Raw genomic sequence first — 18073 nt, 5'->3', positions numbered from 1 at the left:
ATTTAGCATACAATATTCTTGCAGTTGTCAATACATGTATAATAAGATAAAAGTCTTGTTTTTTTACAGTTTTCTGGTCTTATAGTCAATAAAAATAATTCAGGTGTAAAAGGTATAATACATTCTAGCATTTTTGTAACATTTCATGAATCCAAGACCAGTACTTTTTAACTCTTATCACATGTCCATCAGATATGGAAAAATGAACCAGCAGCCTTTTTACACTTCCAACAATTATTAGATAAATTAGGATAAATCTTGCTAGTTTATCTGGAGTCATATACCATCTATAAAACATTTTGTAAATATTTTCTTTATATACAGTTGCTTTGGTAATTTTTACATTTGTTTTTCATATCTGTAACCGTTGGTCTAAATCAATTTTATGACTTAAGTTTTGTGCCCATTTAATCATAGACTTTTTAACTATTTCATAAAATTTATCAACCGTCCTCCATGGTGAAACCAGGCTCAGGGCGGTGTACAATACAGTCGTATAAGTCATCAATAAAATAAATTAAAATTTACATAAAGCAATAAAAACACAACAATCCGATTAATTGCTAACATTCTAAACAGTTTGCTGTTGATGTTCTGAGGTAAAATAAATTTCCCCTTAGTGTCTGTTGGGGGAAACCATGGTTGCAAATCTCCAGGTGAGGGCTAAAGATCACTCAGAATTACAACTGCTTTCCAGATGGCAGAGATCAGTTTCCCTGGAGAAAATATGTCCTTATATCCTGCTGAGATGGCCCCTGTAAGCCAATGTGACATAGCAGTCAGGGCTTCAGCTATTAAAACTGTTGTCCAGATGACTCAGATCAGTTCTCTTGGAGACAATGGATGCTTTGGGCAGTAGATTCTATGACATTATACCCTGCTGAGGTCCCTCCCCACCCAAAATCCTGCCCTCCCCAGGCTCTACCCCTCAAATCTACAGGTATTTCCCAACCCAGAGTTGGCAAGCATGTAATTGGCTATGGAACCACTTTCCAGACCCTTGGAACCCAGAAAACGCGGCACAGGATATCTTTTCTACCTTAGCTGTGACTGCATAGCCCCAAATTAACATAAACCAGCCTCCAGGTGGCACCTGGAGATCTCCAGCTATTAAAACTGATGTCCAGATTACCAAGATCAGTTCTCCTGGAGACAATGGCTGCTTTGGGCAGTGGATTCTATGGCATTATACCCTACTGAGGTCCCTCCCCACCCCAAATCCTGCCCTCCCCAGGCTCTACCCCTCAAATCTACAGGTATTTCCCAACCCAGAGTTGGCAACCATGTAATCAGCTATGGAACTACTTTCCAGACCCTTGGAACCCAGAAAACATGGCACAGGAGGAGGTGCTTTTCTACCTTAGCTGCCACTGCATAACACCCCCCCTCCCCCTCAAAAAATGTCAGAGGTAGAGAGAACCATATCTGTTACCATGAGGCTGTTCTCCCATTCTACCCACTTGGGGCAGCAAGATGACTTGAGACAGCCCTGCCTTATAGCTAAGCAGAAGAAAAGAAACATGGCTTGCCTCCCTCCATTTTCCGCTTCCCTCTGCCACCCCACCAGCCACAGTCGGGACACTCATCTGGAGCTTCCTTCTAGATCCCGTTGTATTTCTTCCCACAACGAGCATTACTCCTAGTTACATATAAAACCAGGGAACTCCTTGTACACTCCACACCAGGAGTTGAGCCACCATATACTTTCAGGGCTTATCATGCTATTGAAATTACCTAAAAGGTTGTCAGATGGAAGAGGGGAAATACTAGATATAATGGGCTTAAGTGACAAGAAAGCATATCCTGGTTAAATATTAGGTGGTTCTTCCTAACAGTCTGAGCAGTTTGACAATGGAATCAATTCTCTGAAGTGGAGGGAAACCTCCACCACGCTGGAGGCCTTCACGCAGAAACTGGGCAGCCATCTGCTGGAAATGCTTTAGCTTTGGATTTCCTGCACTTGAGCAGGGTTGTAGGACTAGATAACTTATATGGTCTCTTCCATCCCGAGGACTCCGTGGCTACAAACCTGCTACCTTTTATTGTCTGCCTAGCTCCCCCCCCCCGTTATGGGCTGGTTTGGTAAGGTGCAGAGTCATGTATTTTGATATTTTTTACGTATTATTTGATTTTGTTGGTTTTTCATTCATTATATTGTTTAAGCATTCTAAGTCACGGCAACTAAAATAATCAAATAAATAAATTAGAAGTTTGCATCAAGGAGAGCTTGGCTGTGTAATTGTGGAGTGAATTCTGACATTTAACCCCTGGGAGGAAGGACTAAGTATTGCCACTGAGTATTAGTTACATGAGGGGTGTAGCTTTCAGAACATTTTCAGTTTGGCATCTCTGCTTTCAAGACATAGGAGTGATCTAGGGAAGCAGAGGGAAGTAATTAAACAGGGCGTCATCAGTAGGAGAATTCACTTCATTTTCTCTTTCCACCACCTGTATTTGGATAGTTTAAAATTGTTCCCCAGCCAAAAAGCAATAAGGATTGTGATTCTTTTCTAATGATTCAACCTATGTACTTGTCCCCGGATAGCTTCCAGATCTGTCTGGAGGAGTTGCCCAAGCCGGAACAGAAGCAGTTTGACAGAGCCCTTCTGAATACTGGATAGGGATGGAGTTCTTTGTATTTGTTATCAGTCTGAACTGCTGAGGTGCAGACTTGGGCTGGAATCCTAAACAGCCCCAGCAGAAGCACGTTAAAGCAGCTCCCTCACTTCCTCCACCCTCCCCCAAACAATGGATCCAAAGGAACAGGGGGGAAGTGGGGGGATTGGGAGGCTGCAGTGTAGGGGATTAACTAAAACAGCCTCCTCCAGCATGGAAAAGCTGCTTTGTCAGAGGATACAAACCCTTGTTTCTTTCTGAAGTTCATCTGCTTTGTCAGAATATACAAGACCTTGTTTCTTTCTGAAGTTCAGGCTTATTTTCTTGGCTTGTTTTTCTCATTGCACCAGCTCTAATATATATACCTGCTTTTGAGGAACAGTAGCTACTTTTGAGGAACAGACTAACACAGCTATCCCTCTGGAATCATCATCCTTTTTTGGAAAAAAAAATCCTTACTTTCTACCTTTGCAGGTAAAAGGTGCGAGCTGTGTGATGATGGCTATTTTGGGGACCCTCTTGGTGAGAACGGCCCTGTCCGGCTTTGCCGCCTCTGTCAGTGCAGTGATAACATTGACCCCAACGCTGTTGGTAACTGCAACCGCTTGACAGGAGAATGTCTGAAATGCATCTACAATACAGCTGGCTTCTACTGTGACCGGTGCAAAGATGGATTCTTTGGGAATCCTTTAGCTCCAGATCCGGAGGACAAATGCAAAGGTAAGTGTTGTTCCTGTGGATAATCAAAAAGCAAGAAACACGTAACAGCTTTTTTATTAGGATCAACCAAGCTTGAAATCTTGCATGTTGTTCTGTGTCATTTTGGTTGGTCCTAACATTGGGGGGGTATTTTACTTTGGCCCAGTGCTGGCTACCTGAAACCTTTTCCTACGTTAAAAACCAGGGGTTCACAACACGCCGTAGCTGTGATCCAGGGGGCATGCGCCCACACCCTAATCTTAGAAAGTTGCCCTTCTAGAACTTTTTGCATGCAATGGAAAAATGCAGTGTTCTTGCCCTTCGTGTCCCCCTCACATCTGTAACATTTATGAAACAAATTTTATTGTGCAATGCTCCCATGAAGAGTGAAATGTGAGCAGATGTAATTAATCCAAAGGACCAATGTTGAATTATTTAAATACTTTACAATCCTCAAATCATTTTGGGGGCATTTTGACTGGAAATTTGAAGGCCTGGAAAAAATGTAAACATTTGTGTGGTAAAGTCGTCCCGTCCCCAGTTTATTTCTGAGGAATTTTTTCTAGTTTTTCCAACAAAAAATAGAAAAGGGGGGGGACCTCCTGTGAGAATTTTTTTTTTGAGTGAGAAGAATCTTCTTTAGAAAGCATTTCACTCATTCTAAAAGTCTGAAGACTTCCTCAGATTTTCCAATGGAAAAACTGGGAAATTTCAAGGAGTACGGGGGGGGGGGGGGGGCTTTTCTTGGGGGGGCTATTCTACTGTAGACATACAACACTTTCAGTACTTTTGTTTAAATGCAAGCAATTTTGGCAACAATATGGTATAATGTACCTTCTTTAATAAGGTATAATCATCAGTGTTTTCAGTGTTATAAAGCTTAGTTTAGTATCCAAACATGCTAGCAGTCCCACCTGTTAAGGATCTGAAAGAGTTTCTGTCTTGTGTTTACTACAGAATTTGTTTTCTACATGTGTTATGCTGGCATAGGGTGCAGCAGTTCGCAACTTTCTCTAGTACTGGGTATGCTCTTGATTTTTCTTAACAGAAAATGAAGACATTTATACTTTTTAAGATACCATAAATATTCCAAATAATACGATTTTATATGCTAAGCTGTAAATTATGCGTTTTATGTTGTTCAGTCAGTAAAAGACGCTTAAGTTTGAGAGGAAAGAAAGCATTGCATACATTTAACATTTCCCCAACAATTCCATTTCTTTCTGGAAAGGAATTTGTTCCCTCCCCTTGGTACCTTGGAATCTATTGAAATTTTACATCTCTAATCTTGACAGATTTTTTGGGAAGGGGTATTTGGAAGGGTTATATTATAACAAATATAAATATTTATTTTTTATTATGGGGAAACGTTTAGAGTAGTATGCTTGTGTAGCACAGAGAGCAGTGGCAAGAAGGGAACCTGGAAAAACTGATTCTTGTCCTCTTACTTGAGCAGAGCTCGAGTTTGTGCAGATTTCCCCTTTCACACACTAGAGAAGAAGGGAAATTCTTGCTACATCCCCTTGGGGCAACATGGCTTACTGTTCTAGATGGGTTTTTTAAAGGGGGTTCTGCAGGAAATGAAAATCAATTAAAATTGCTTTTTAAAGCTACATTAATGGAAGCATTGGATCGAAAACTTCATCACTAGAAAACGCCTAATACCCCTCCCTTGATAAATAACTTTGGAGATTCTGGAGGGCCCTGCTTTAGAATTAGTCTGTGAGCATTCACCTAGTATCTGGAAGACTAGAGTTCGAATCCCTATCCTTCCTTCCATGGTAATTCACTGCGTGGTCTTAGGCTTAGCTATATACTTTTAGGCTGTCCTGCCTCATAGAGATATGAGAGTAAAATGGGGAAGGCAGAATCAAGTATACCATCGTGAGCTTCTTGGAAGAAGGTTCAGAATAAAGGGCACTTGATAGAATGAGGTGAGCAGGCCAAATAAGGGATGTTTGCTAGAATCAGTGGACGCCTTTAGCTGATTATTACAAGATGGTTCCTCTATTAGTAATGATGACCTTTTGTACTATTTGACTTTTTTTTGTCTTCAACTTGTACAATAACCTTCTTGTCTTTTCCCCCCTTGGGGATATTGCATAAACACACATATCATGTCTTGCGTAAAGGAAACATTGAAATAACAGACTAGAATTTTGCAGAAGACTATCTTTTGCCTTTCCCCTGGAAAGGGAGATGTAAGAGCTTTCTTTCTTTCACCCTTCCATCCCCTTATCCAGAAGCGATCTCAGAACCCCTGCTTATCGCATTGCGCATGTTGATGATACTCCCCTTTTTTCTGTTCTTGCAGCTTGCAACTGTAATCCTTACGGCACAGTGAACGTGCAGACAAACTGTAATCAAGTAACAGGACAGTGTGAGTGCCTTCCGCATGTCATGGAGAGGGCCTGCAGTTCCTGTGAGCCTGGTTTCTACAACCTGCAGAGTGGGCGTGGCTGTGAGAGGTGAGCTTTGTCATGTTTGGTCTGGCATTGGTATCTTTCGAGGCAGGGTGGCATACCTAGAGATGTAAAATTTCCGGAAATTTTGAAGCTCGGAAAAAACCCCGTTTTTTTTTCGGGGGAAAACGGAAATTTTCGGAAAAATTGAAAAAAATGCTACATTAGCATTTCTTTTGTCTTTTCTAGATTGAAAGTCATTCTGTTACTTTAGGAACATAAAATATGACTATGGACATTTTTATTTGGCATGAAATTATCACAACTAGTATATTAAAAATATAGTGTATCCAAACAATTATTACAAATAGAATACCCATCCACATGCAAAAACAAAACTGAAACCTTTTTATTTTCTTCTGACAATCGCACCTCCTAAAGGAAGAAATGCATCTTGTTCTTGCATTGGAGAGTTCAGTTTGTAACCTAGGACTTGCTTGTCCTCAGTGCACAGAAATTAGATCAATCTGATACCATTATATATTTTAGAAATGATTTGGAAAATATTTGAACACCTTGTCTTAAAATATTTTATTTATCATGTTAAAATAAAACATTCCATAATCAATTTCTTTTCTTTTCTTTTTTCAATTTTTCCAATTTTTCGGAAAAAAACAAAAAAGCTTCAGGGAAAAAACCGGGGGGGAAACGGTTTTTTTCCGAATTTTTCCAGTTTTTTTCCGGGCCTTCACATCTCTAGGCATACCCAACATGGACAGTGTTCCCTCTAAGCTGAGTTAGTGTGAGCCAGCTCACAGTTTTTTAGCCTCTGGCTCACACATTTTTGTCTTAGCTCAGGAAGGAGGGCTCCAGAGCAAACTAATTTATGCAGTAGCCAAATCACTGACTCACAACTTTAATGCCAGCAGCTCACAAAGTAGAATTTTTGCTCACAAGACTCCACAGCTTAGAGGGAACATTGAACATGGATATGTGCAATCTACTGATGCGGTTTCTGTGGTGGTTTAGTTCTGTTTATTACCCCCCAAGTAATTTTATTACGCCCCCAAAGTTCTGTTTAGTACCCCCTAGTACTTGCAACTGACATATGCCTAGTATTATCCCATTGTCTTGCTTTCCCAACAATCATCTCTCAAAGTGGCTTATGTCACTAAGCGGCAGGCCTTGCTTCTCGTTCAGAATCTAAAAAGGCAAGACAAGGGAGATGGTGGACCTTATTCTTCTGGTGGATGACAAAGGAGGAGTGTCCCTTCCCTTTTTTCCTCCAGACAACTGGTGGGTGAAGCAAAGTTCTGTCTGGTAGGAAGAGGGGAAAACAAGTTTATAGGGTAATGAAAAAATTGTCCAGGAGTAGATATGTTATAGGTTATGTTAAAGCCAACTCTTAGTTAGAAGCTTCTAGAAGAAATTCACTTAAAATATATCTGCCCTTTCTCCCTTTTTGCTTCTTAGTCCTGAAACCTCCTTCCCAGAATACCTATACAGTACCACCTGTGGGTTTTTTCCTTCCTTCAGATCCCCACCTTGTTCTGTGGCTTCACACGTCCCCTCTCATCTGCCCACAAAGTCCGTTCATAAATTAACCCCAAAGTACTTGCAACTGACATATGCCTAGTATTACCCCATCACCTTGCCTCTGTCTGTCTCCCTTTATCCAGATGTAGATTGTAAACATGCTGGGGCAGGGACCTGTCATCTGCTTATCCTACTTTGTAAAATGAAACATGCATCCATGAAGCAATGATAAATAATAATACACTAAAAATGGGGTCCGTTGACTCCTGATTTATTATTGAATTTTCACCAGCATTAAGATAACAGAATTTAGGCCAAACCAAACAAACAAAAACAACAGTTAAACTACTCAGAGAATTAGAGCCAAAAGGGAGCTTGGTGATTGTAAATATTTGCTCTGTGCAACCAGGCCACATTATTAGTTGCTGGGTTTCTATGATTAGTATAAGGCCATGCTTCTAATTGGGTGCAGCTGGAAAGTGCAATCGAAATATTTACTCTGGGCTGAAAAGGGAGGGTAGGCAACACCATGAGTTTGATAATGTTCTTTTTAAAGCAGATTTTGCAAGTTGTGTTATCTAAGAAGAGAACTAAAAACATTGTTGTGTGGCTTGTATTTATTTTACACATAAGTTCAGAAGAGCTAAACCACTGGTTAGACTACAGGTTTTTAATTCTTATATTTTGAGACTAAGGATTTATGCTCTACAAACTATGGACTTTGAAGGATTGGTTACTCGGTTAATTTGTGTGTGGCTAAGTTCCTTTTGATCATATGCATTTGTTGCAAGATAGTAATTGACATATGACATTTTATTCCATACCTGTTCTAGTAGTACAGTGAACTGCTCTTGGGAAAAGTGGGAATCATGTTTGATGGGAACCTGAAATCCTGGTGGTGGTGTGTTCTGAACCATGTGCTTGTATATGATGCTCAAAGCCGCTCACTGCCTCATTCCCCCTAGGTGCGACTGCCATCCTCTGGGTTCCACTAACGGACACTGTGACATACAGACCGGGCAGTGCGAGTGCCAGCCAGGGATCACTGGCCAGCGTTGCGAGAGGTGTGAGGCCAACCATTTTGGATTTGGTCCTGAAGGCTGCAAACGTAAGGGGGAGCGGGGAACACATTTTTTTCCCATCTCTCATTTTGCATCTGTTTGTGGTCTTCCTCCACTTCCTCTGGATCGGCTTGCTTTTGGTTGACTTGTTATATTTTATGCTTTAAGAAACCATCTCCCAAAGTGGTTTGTATGAATAGAGGCCCTGCCCTCAGGCTTAACAACCAAACAGATAGGATAGGCAAAGAGGGGTGAAGAAGGATATGAGATTGGTTTGACAGCATCAGAACCTTCTTTGGTTTTATGTCCCATTAGGGCCTGGCTAATCTTCCATTGGCAGCAGTTTTGCTTGGATGGAGGTGGCACTTACGTGGTCCTTTGGTTCGTGGCAGAGCCCAGGGCATTTCCCCCCATACTTCTGCAGTTTCAGGATAGCTGGCAAGACCATCAAGAGGGTGTGGGGGGGGGGAATTCCAGAGGCCCAAGTCATCCTTGGGTGGCAGTGGAGCTGGGCAAATCATATTTTCATAAAATGTTTGGGTTGGATCTTGTTTGAGTAAAGGGGAGGTGCCAAAAGGATTTTTGTGTGGGATTTTATGGTGGCACTTGCTAATCCTAGTAACCAGCAGCTGAAGAAAAGTTCATTTGGCAGGGAGGGCAGAAACAAGTTTCCTGTGGCTGTTCATTCCTGGCAGAGAGTATGATGCCATATTTCCCTTTTCCTTTTGTCTGTTTCTTGGCATTGTATGTGAACTTCAAGTCCAGTGAGGATAGTTTGTTTTGTGTGTGTGTATGCGTCCTACATGTCTGTCTTTCTCTCCCTCCAGGGCATTCTGATTACATTTACTTTTAAACCATCTGCTGCTCCTTGTCACAAACACTTGTGCTGAATTTTGTCCCAGAACTGACCTATTTTTTATGACTCCTACGCCTCTACTGTGGAATGTGGCTTTTAGACTCTAACTCAGACTTGAGAACATGCAAAAGTGTGTAAAATTGGGACATACATAGGAATGTATTTAAATCTTCCAGTCTCTGCTTTCTTAATATTTTAAGAACAAATGAAATGTTTACTTTGGTGCTGGTTCTTTACAAATTCAGAGCTGGCCAGAGAACTAACTGCTGTGGCGCTCTTCTCCAGAGCCATTTCCTCCACTCTTCTTCCTTGTGTTAAGCACCATTGTATACTGGATAGGGATGGGCACAAACCCGTAAAATGGTGGTTCGTTTGATTACACGAACCACTAACTTTTCTTGTCTCCCAAACCAGTTTGTGGTTCATTTAGTTCATGAGTTTGGGAGGTACAAGTACAAGTAAATTTATTATATTAATCCATTGGCCATTACAAAGAGTTTGGGAGGTGGTAGAACAAGCCCCTTGCGAGTTAGAGATGCCAGACTCCCAGGGAGTCTTCAGCAGGTTCTCCTCCACCCACTCTCCAAGTTTAGCAAAGATTGGCTTTGAGATGTCTGAGTTATAGCCCCCCAAAGCAGGTCCCCCAGGAAAGCTCAGCTCTAGCCTTCCCTTAAATCAGCCATGCAGCAAACAATTCTTCCTAACTCGCTCTCACACGACTAACTCCTCTCTCTTCCTGCTGCAAAGGGAAAGCAGCTGAGTCAGGGTGTGGTATTATATATACAATCTGCTCCTATAGAGCAGAACGGGAGCTCCGTGGTTGGCTCCCAGAGCTGCCAATCAAGCTATAGACAACTGCTACGGGTGTTTCTGGGCCTCTCCATAAGTCCACCCCCAGCATTGCCAAGGAATTGATTGAATCAGCGCCAGGCTGTCTGGAGAACAAACCACTCTAAGAAACCAAATGAACCTCCATGGGAAAAAAGTTGTTTGTTTTTGCATTCGGGAATGACATGACCAAACGAACTGGTTCAAAAAAAAAATCCACGAACCATCCTGATTCGTGCTCCAACTGCAGTTCATTTCTCAGTTCATGCCCATCCCTAGTACTGAATATGCATTGATACCACCCATAGTGTCCTCATAAAGCAAAGATTGAAACAGAGCATTGAAGTCAGTTTAGGAGGCTTGGTTTGCAATGGTTCACATGAAATTGAAGCCACGTTTAATGCTGGCAAGGATGGAGGAGAGGGAATCACTCTGGAGAAGGGAGGGAGAATGCGCGTTGAGCCACGCTTCTGGCTTCCAATCACTGTGATTTGTAAGGAGATAGGGTTGGGGCCCACATCAGGCTCCCAGGTTTATCTTCTTGTTGTTCCAGTAAGCAAAACTTGAAGATGAATGGGAATTCATGATAACTAAAGATGTTCCTCTTGTTACATGGTGGAACATGAGCATGGCCTCACTTGAATGGATTGAATGCATCAAAGCGTGATGCAAGAAGCAACCCTCGTATGACCTGGTTCTTGTGAAGAGCAAATGAGGTGGCACATCCCCACCATATTGGGGAGAAGACTAGGCTAGAACCCTTTTCTCTGAGGCAGCCTAAACGTCTGCGTGATATGCTGGTTTTCCTGTGCACAGGGAAATTTTTGTCTGGAGGAGTATTTGCTCAAGCAAGATCCCAGCTGAAGTTGGTACAGTCTGAATGCAGTTTTGATCACCTGCTGTTTGTGAGAACTAAGCATATCAAGTTTCTAGTGGGCTAGCAGTGATTCTGCCCTCACCTGGACAGCCCAGGCTAGCGTGATCTCATCAGATCTTGGAAGCTAAGCAGAGCTAGCCCCTGGCTACTACTTTGGATGGGAAACCTGCAGGGAACACCAGAATTGTGACGGGGAGGCAGGCAAAGGCAAACCACCTCTGAATGTCTCTTGCCTTGAAAACCCTGTGGGGTTGCCCTAGGTCAGCTGTGACCTAACAGCACTTTCCAGCCATGATTCTAAGGGTTTTGTTTGTGTGTCTTTGTAACACACTTGAGTCCTGTGAAACCTTTAAGACTAACATGAAATTGCTGAGCGGTCGGGTTAGAACGGATAAAAGGAAGTACTTCTTCACCCAAAGAGTGATTAACACATGGAATTCACTGCCACAGGACGGCTTCAAGAGGGAATTAGATAAGCATATGGAGCAGAGGTCCATCAGTGGCTGTTAGCCACAAGGTATAGATAGGGACTCTGGGGCAACTCATGCTCTGTCATCTTGGTGCTTGGGGGGGTGGTCAACAGTGGGAGGGCTTCTAATGTCCTGGCCCCACTGCTGGACCTCCTGGTGGCACCTGGTATTTCTGGCCACTGTGTGACACAGAGTGTTGGACTGGATGGGCCTTTGGCCTGATCCCACATTGGCATCTCTTATGTTCTTATGTAACAAATACTAGCGACACTTCGAAGATTAAGATGCTGACATCTGTCAGTCTTTAAAGTACCACAGAGCTCTTTGTGTACACTTAGGAAGAGATCAGTTCCATCAAGTTTAGTCTCTTCTTGCCTCTGCCTCATCATGATTTTTACTCTTCTTTCTTTTCCTCAGCATGTGACTGTGACCCTGAGGGTTCCCATTCCCTTCAGTGTAAAGAGGATGGTCGCTGCGAGTGTAAACAAGGGTTTGTGGGGACTCGCTGTGACCAGTGTGAAGAGAACTACTTCTACAACCGGTCCTGGCCAGGCTGCCAAGAGTGTCCTGCCTGTTACAGATTGGTGAAAGATAAGGTTGGAGATTGTGTGTTCATGCCTTGTTTACTTTGTAGGCAGGGAAATACGCTGGATGGGGGTACAGCACAAGCGGGTCTGGAACAAGATGGAATTTTATGCTAAAAATAACAAATAACAAATGTTATTCATGAAACTCCAAGGTTTCGTGAATGTTCATTTGCCAGGCCGCCTTTACATGCTATCTAAACTTCTTTATTCACCCAGAAGTTTTAAGTGGAGAGAGCCTACGTTACATCAGGATATGTTTCCAGTTTCCACCAATGTTCCCTCTAAGCTGTGGAGTCTTGTGAGCAAAAATTGTACTTTGTGAGCTACTGGCATGAAAGTTGTGAGCAAGCGATCTGGCTCCTGCATAAACTAGTTTGCTTTGGAGCCCTCCTTCCTGAGCTGAGACAAAAATGTGTGAACTGGAGGCTAAAAATCTGTGAGCTAGCTCACGCTAGCTCAGCTTAGAGGGAACACTGGTTTCCGCTATCAATTGAACCGGGGAGGCGGTTAGTTCCTTGGCTCTTGTCCTTATTTCTTGCATTGTTTTTGATCCCATGTCATTTTTATCCCATGTAATGTTTGCTTTTCTGCAAGCCATGGTTTGCAAGTCAGGAAACTGCTAGGGAACTTAAGCCTCAGGTTCTTACCCCCCTCCCCTAGGGTGAGCTTTGCACCTGTTTTCCCTGCTCTTATAAACCAAGCTATCAAGCATCACTGCAAATCATACTTCTGTGGAAGCCTGATTTATGTTAACCATGGTTTGCATTGGTGTTGCTTATTTAATATGAAGCCATGGTTAGTGCTGGGAAAGGAGTGGGGAAATTGCTTCAGAGGAGAATAGAGCATATGTTCCCAAGGAATGCAATCCATTTGTTTACATTTGTTTATTATTTATTTTATAAGCCTGCCTTTCCAACTGAAATTCAAGGCAGATTTCACAGTGTAAATGAATGCAGTCAAATAGCATGAGGCATTTAATAATGCAAATAGAACTACAATCACAATATTAAAAACAATGCAAAAACGTATCAGACTGGATATGTCAAACAATGCAGAAAATGGTACTACATAAGTAGAAAACAATGCAGTAAGAGTAGGGTGGTACGTACTGTGATGCAACGGTTTTGCAAGCCCCTTTCCCTCAAGTCTCAGGAGCTTGGAAGAGCTCCTGCTGCTGTCCTGTTTTTCTATCCAGCAAGGAAACCCCCTCACTCCTTTGTGGTTATCATCTTCTTTTTGAGTAGTAACCACTGCCACCAAGAAATCTGAAAGAGTGTCTCGTGCTAGACGGATTTGTTCATCTAGCACTCTGTATCTGCATTGCCATTTAAAGGCACTGTCTAATTGCTGCATTTCCTGCTTCACTCTTCCAAGCTAGTGCAGGGGCAATCTATCACAGTGTTGTACTTTGGAGTGTTCCAGCTTCAGTGATGGCAAGTTCACCCACTTCCCCCACCCCTTTACTACTCTTTAGATAGAGGGACCAGATAAATGTGGTGTGGGTCCAGAGACCAGGCTTTGAGCATTCAAATTATAAGGAAGTTCAGAAATTAATCAAAAGCATACACGTGGTCTGTACAGCATCAGGCTGAGCAAGGTTATAAAGAAAAAGTGAACGTTCAGTCCTTCTAACCCTAAACTTATCATAGCAGATGTTATATTTAGATAGTCAAATAATTCTCGAAGCTGCGTTTAAAAGTCCTTCATTACCTTGGTTCTCAGACTTTGGACTTCTCCCATTGTTCCTTGACATCTGGTCAAGATGGAATCTCTTTTAGAAGGCATAGTCCTTCATGGTTTGTGCTCGCCCAGAGAATAGAGCAAGATGGAAGAGACAAAATACACTTTCTAGGGAATTTATAGTCTCACCGCCCCTTCTAGGACCACTTAAGAGGAATAAAAAAACTATTTAGCCATCTGGCTTTAGCAGTCTCTGTCCCTGGGTGGGACAATATAGCAAGGCTGTGAGGTGGTAAGGTAACCTGTATACTCTTTCTTCGGCCAGAACCATTTATTTGCATTTGTAAGCACTGAGGTACTGGGTACTTGGGGGAAGCAATGATTTCCTTCCCTGTAGTTTTTACTTTGCCAATCCTTTACTAGCATGGAAAGCTCCTGGAGCCTTTGGTGTGCAGTCCCAATTATTACAATATTGAGGTGAATTCCAGGGTGGAGGGCACACATACAATAAACAATTAATACATACCATACACAGTGGTATAGTGCATAGTCCTATTCCCTTCCTGAACCATTCCATTATAGTATAGCCCTGTTACCTTTGTAGAAATGTCCTCCTGGACGATTCTGCTTCATGTCATTTGCTGAATGACAGAAGTGTGGCAGCCTTCCTGACCTCTTCAGGCAGGCCATTCCATGTTGAGTGTTGACATTGCTTCTCACCTAGGTGCTTTCTATACATCTTCTCGAGTTTTCTGTAGTGCACTTTTCACAAGTTTAATGGATGCCTGGCCTCATGAGAATTCTGTGATAGTGATCTGAAAGCTTGCAGTCATGTTGAAGGAATCCTACTTTTCCTACCTATACCTATTTGCACAGAGACTGAGCGACACCTGCTGGAGTCTTAAATGCTTGGCATCTGACCTGTCTCTACTGCCCCTTAGCCTTTCCTTCTCTCTCCGTTGTCTCTCCTTCCTGTTTAGGTGGCAGAACAGCGAGAGAGGTTGCAGGAGCTGGAAAACCTTATAGCCAACCTAGGAACAGGTGATGAAACCATAACAGATCAGGCCTTTGAAGACAGGTTGAAGGAAGCAGAGAGAGAGGTCACGGACTTGCTTCGGAATGCCCAAAACAACAAAGGTAGGTGGATACTCTCATTACTCCCAAGAATACCTCGCACTGTTTAGTCACCCATAAAATGTTTCATGGGAGGCAGGATCTTTGAAAGTAATGTTTGCGTACTGTGCCTCTAGTGCTCGACATGGGAAGGACATAATCACTTATATCTTGTCTGAGACCAAATTTTAAAATCCCTTTTCTATAGGTGGTAATTTAAAAGATGCATAAAGGGAGGCTTGTTCTTTGCATTTTGTTTATGTCAGAGATGAGAAAAGCCAGAAGTTTCACACAAGAAGTGAGCTGCAGTGAGGAATTTGAAAAGTTTGTGCTGTAATCATTCTACTGGTCTCTGAAGAAGCCTAGAGATGTTTTAGGGGTTTCTAAAGGCAGCTTCCTCAAATTAATGTGCAACATCAGGATAATTTTTCACTCAAGGTTCTTTCAGGTTCACTATTGCCCAGTCCTTGGCAAACTGTCTAAATCTCAGCATCATCTGGAAGCCAGTGCCTCTCCCCCCTGCCTCTTTTTTTTTTTTTTGCACTCCCACTCATGTCTTTTAGTTAAAGGAATAAATCAGTAACACCTGTTCAGAGTTGCCTTATTTTCATCCTTGTGCAATTAACAGAAGTGTGGTAAAGGAAGAAAACTTGTTTACCATCTTTCAATGTTTATTATTATATTGCCTGTCTTAGAGGTAGAGATGTGAGGGCCCAGATTTAAAAAAACAGAAAAATTTGGGAAGAAAGCATTCCCCACACATACTTTTTTCCTGGGGTGCCCCTCCCGCATTTTACTGATGGGGGGAAATTGGAAATTTGGAGGAACGCTAAAAATAAATTCCTGTGTAATATTTTCTCTTTTAGAATAAGTAAAACACTTCTTAAGGCAAAGGTTTTCACCCTCAAAATGTATAGTATGAAAAAAGTCTGAGAAATTGATCAGTTTATCCAATGGAAAAAATGGGAAATTTTGAAAACCACAAGGAAAAAACCCCTATGAAATATTTTCTCTTTTTGAGTGAGAACCACCTTGTTCTACAGACCATTTCAATCATTCCAGATGATGTTCTGGAAAAATTGGGAAATTTTAGGGAGCACTTAAAAATAAACCCTCTTTAACGCTCATATGATAGACATATACAGCAAGAACTCGTTTTTGTTTAGCTGTAAACAATGTTGCCTGCCATTAATTTGCTATAACATGTTTAATGATACATTAGTGGAGTTCAGTATTATCAGTGTTGCAAAGTTTAGTTTAATATCCAAATGTGTTGGCAGTGCTACCTATTGTGATTGAGAGCGTTTCTATCCAAATAATACACTTGTTCGTATTTACCACAGAATTTTCTGCCTTGAACTTTTATTTTTTCCTATCTGTCAGATGGCAAAGATACATGTGCTCTGGTAGCATAGGGTGCAGCAGTTTGCAGTTCTCAAGTATTCGGGTATACTTGTAATTTTTCTTTTAGAAAATGAAGATACTTATAATTTTAAATTCCATAAATATGCCAAATAGTACAATTTAATATGGTGACTAAGGTATAAATGATCCATTTTATGTTGTTCAGTCAGTAAATAGCAAAACAAGTACTGCATATATTTCCCTTTCCCCCCTCCCAAATTTCTGTGTTTTCCTAAAACCACGTGTCTGTGTTTGTGTGTGTTTTTCTACCCCGTGGTTTCAATATTTCCAGAAATTTTATTTTTCCACCCAGATGTAGATCAGGGCCTAATGGATCGTCTCCATGAAATCAACAGAACCCTGTCTGGGCAACTTGGCCGGTTAAGGAATATCCAGAAGACAGTAGCAGATACAGAAAACCTTGCTGAGCAAGCCCGCAGCCGGGTGGACGACACAGCCGAACTGATCAAAACTGCTGCAGATAAGCTGTCAAGAGCATCTGCAGCAGTCGGCAAAGTGGTGAGTGAATTCTGTGCTCGGTTCTGAGATTTCATACCACCTGATTGAAGCCGTAATGCCTGTATAGGTATGCTGACATTCTTAAAATGAATATTGGCATTTTTTTGTTGTTTTAATTTGTGTGTGTGTGCTTGTGTGGAAGTCATGGTTGACTTCTGGTGACCTGTGCTGGGGGTTTGGATGTTTTTCAGAGAGGTGGCTTAATTAGCATGCCTCTGCATCCCGCCTCTGGTATTCCTTGGAGGTCACCCTTCCAAGTACTACATCTAGATGCGGCCCTGCTTAGCTTCCAAGATCTGACAAGATCGGACTTGCCTGGGTATCCAGGTCAGGACTTTTTTTGTTGTTGTTTTGTGATGCAAGCTTCTGTATGCTTGGAATGGTATAAGCAGTGCCTAGTGGAATCTCAAAGCCCGGTAGGTTGCTGAATAACGTTTGCACTAGACAGACTATGGTTTGCTGCTCCCCATAGCTAGAAGAACCAAAGTAAATGATGCCACACAGTACAAAATGCAGAATGCAGTATACAAAATGAAAAATCATATAAATGGCTTAGTTTGCACAACTTTGCAGGATTTGTCTTTTCTGGGCCCAAATTTAGAGTCCCATCGCTACCTCATTTTTAAGCCGCTCAGACTGTACACAGTGCCTTGAATAGCCTGGTTTGTGGTAGAACAGCTTTTTGCTGAAGGCTGTAATCCTATCTACGCTTAACTCAGAAATACACCGTGTTCAGCACTGCTCACTTCCAAAAGGCCCACGCAGAAGCCTGGGCTTACATGTATCTTCTCGTCCTCTGATATTTCTCTTTGGTGAACAGAGAGCATGACAGTGTACTTCAAATGTACAGAATGCACAGTCTTGAACTTAAAAAAAAAGGATACCAGACAAGTATACAGGACAAAATTGAAAGTGTCGTTCTTCTCCTTTCTTTCAATTGAGGCTTGGCTGTTTGAAATAATTGCTTAATTTGCAGCCGCTATGCCTTACTGATCAATGGCGAGATTTCTCATAATCCTGCTTTGTGAATGGAGTCCTAGTAGGAGGTCAAGACCCAGCCCCCAGTGCCCCCCTTTCATAAGTGCGGTGGCTGGAAAACCCCTTTGCTACAGACATCGCTCCTTTTGCATCCCCCTTTTGCCTCTGAACTCACTGGGCAGGGCGGGCAGGGCATTTTGAAAGGCAGTATTCAGTCATGTTGCTGATCCTTGGGAAAGATTAGTTGTAGAGGACAGATTCTTGAATTTTGAAAGTCCAAATTTTGACATGGACAATTAACAAAAAATGCGAGAGCTGTTAAACGTCTTCATTCCCTTGGAATGAAAAATGCCATTGTCTCTTGGTAGTCAAATACTGTTGCATGTTAACTTGTAGATGTTGGCAGCCTTGCATCAAGTTCCTCCTTTCCATTCCACATACATTTGG

At 42.0% G+C, this 18073-nt stretch overlaps 1 protein-coding gene across 1 annotated transcript in view; it reads left to right on the top strand.

Annotated features, from left to right (window-relative positions):
* LAMC1 (laminin subunit gamma 1) overlaps positions 1-18073 on the top strand; it is a 161300-nt gene that overhangs the window by 119449 nt on the left and 23778 nt on the right. Inside the window, exons 14-19 of the mRNA XM_015423874.1 lie at positions 3091-3336; positions 5630-5783; positions 8219-8361; positions 11763-11941; positions 14593-14749; positions 16443-16648. Coding sequence (XP_015279360.1) covers positions 3091-3336; positions 5630-5783; positions 8219-8361; positions 11763-11941; positions 14593-14749; positions 16443-16648 — 1085 coding nt within the window. The remainder of the gene's footprint in view (positions 1-3090; positions 3337-5629; positions 5784-8218; positions 8362-11762; positions 11942-14592; positions 14750-16442; positions 16649-18073) is intronic.

The sequence above is a fragment of the Gekko japonicus genome, unplaced genomic scaffold (assembly GCF_001447785.1).
Source record: "Gekko japonicus isolate JY-2015 unplaced genomic scaffold, Gekko_japonicus_V1.1 scaffold281, whole genome shotgun sequence".
Lineage (NCBI taxonomy): Eukaryota > Metazoa > Chordata > Lepidosauria > Squamata > Gekkonidae > Gekko > Gekko japonicus.
Note: the sequence above shows the minus strand (reverse complement) of the source record. Positions and strands in the feature narration are given on the sequence as shown.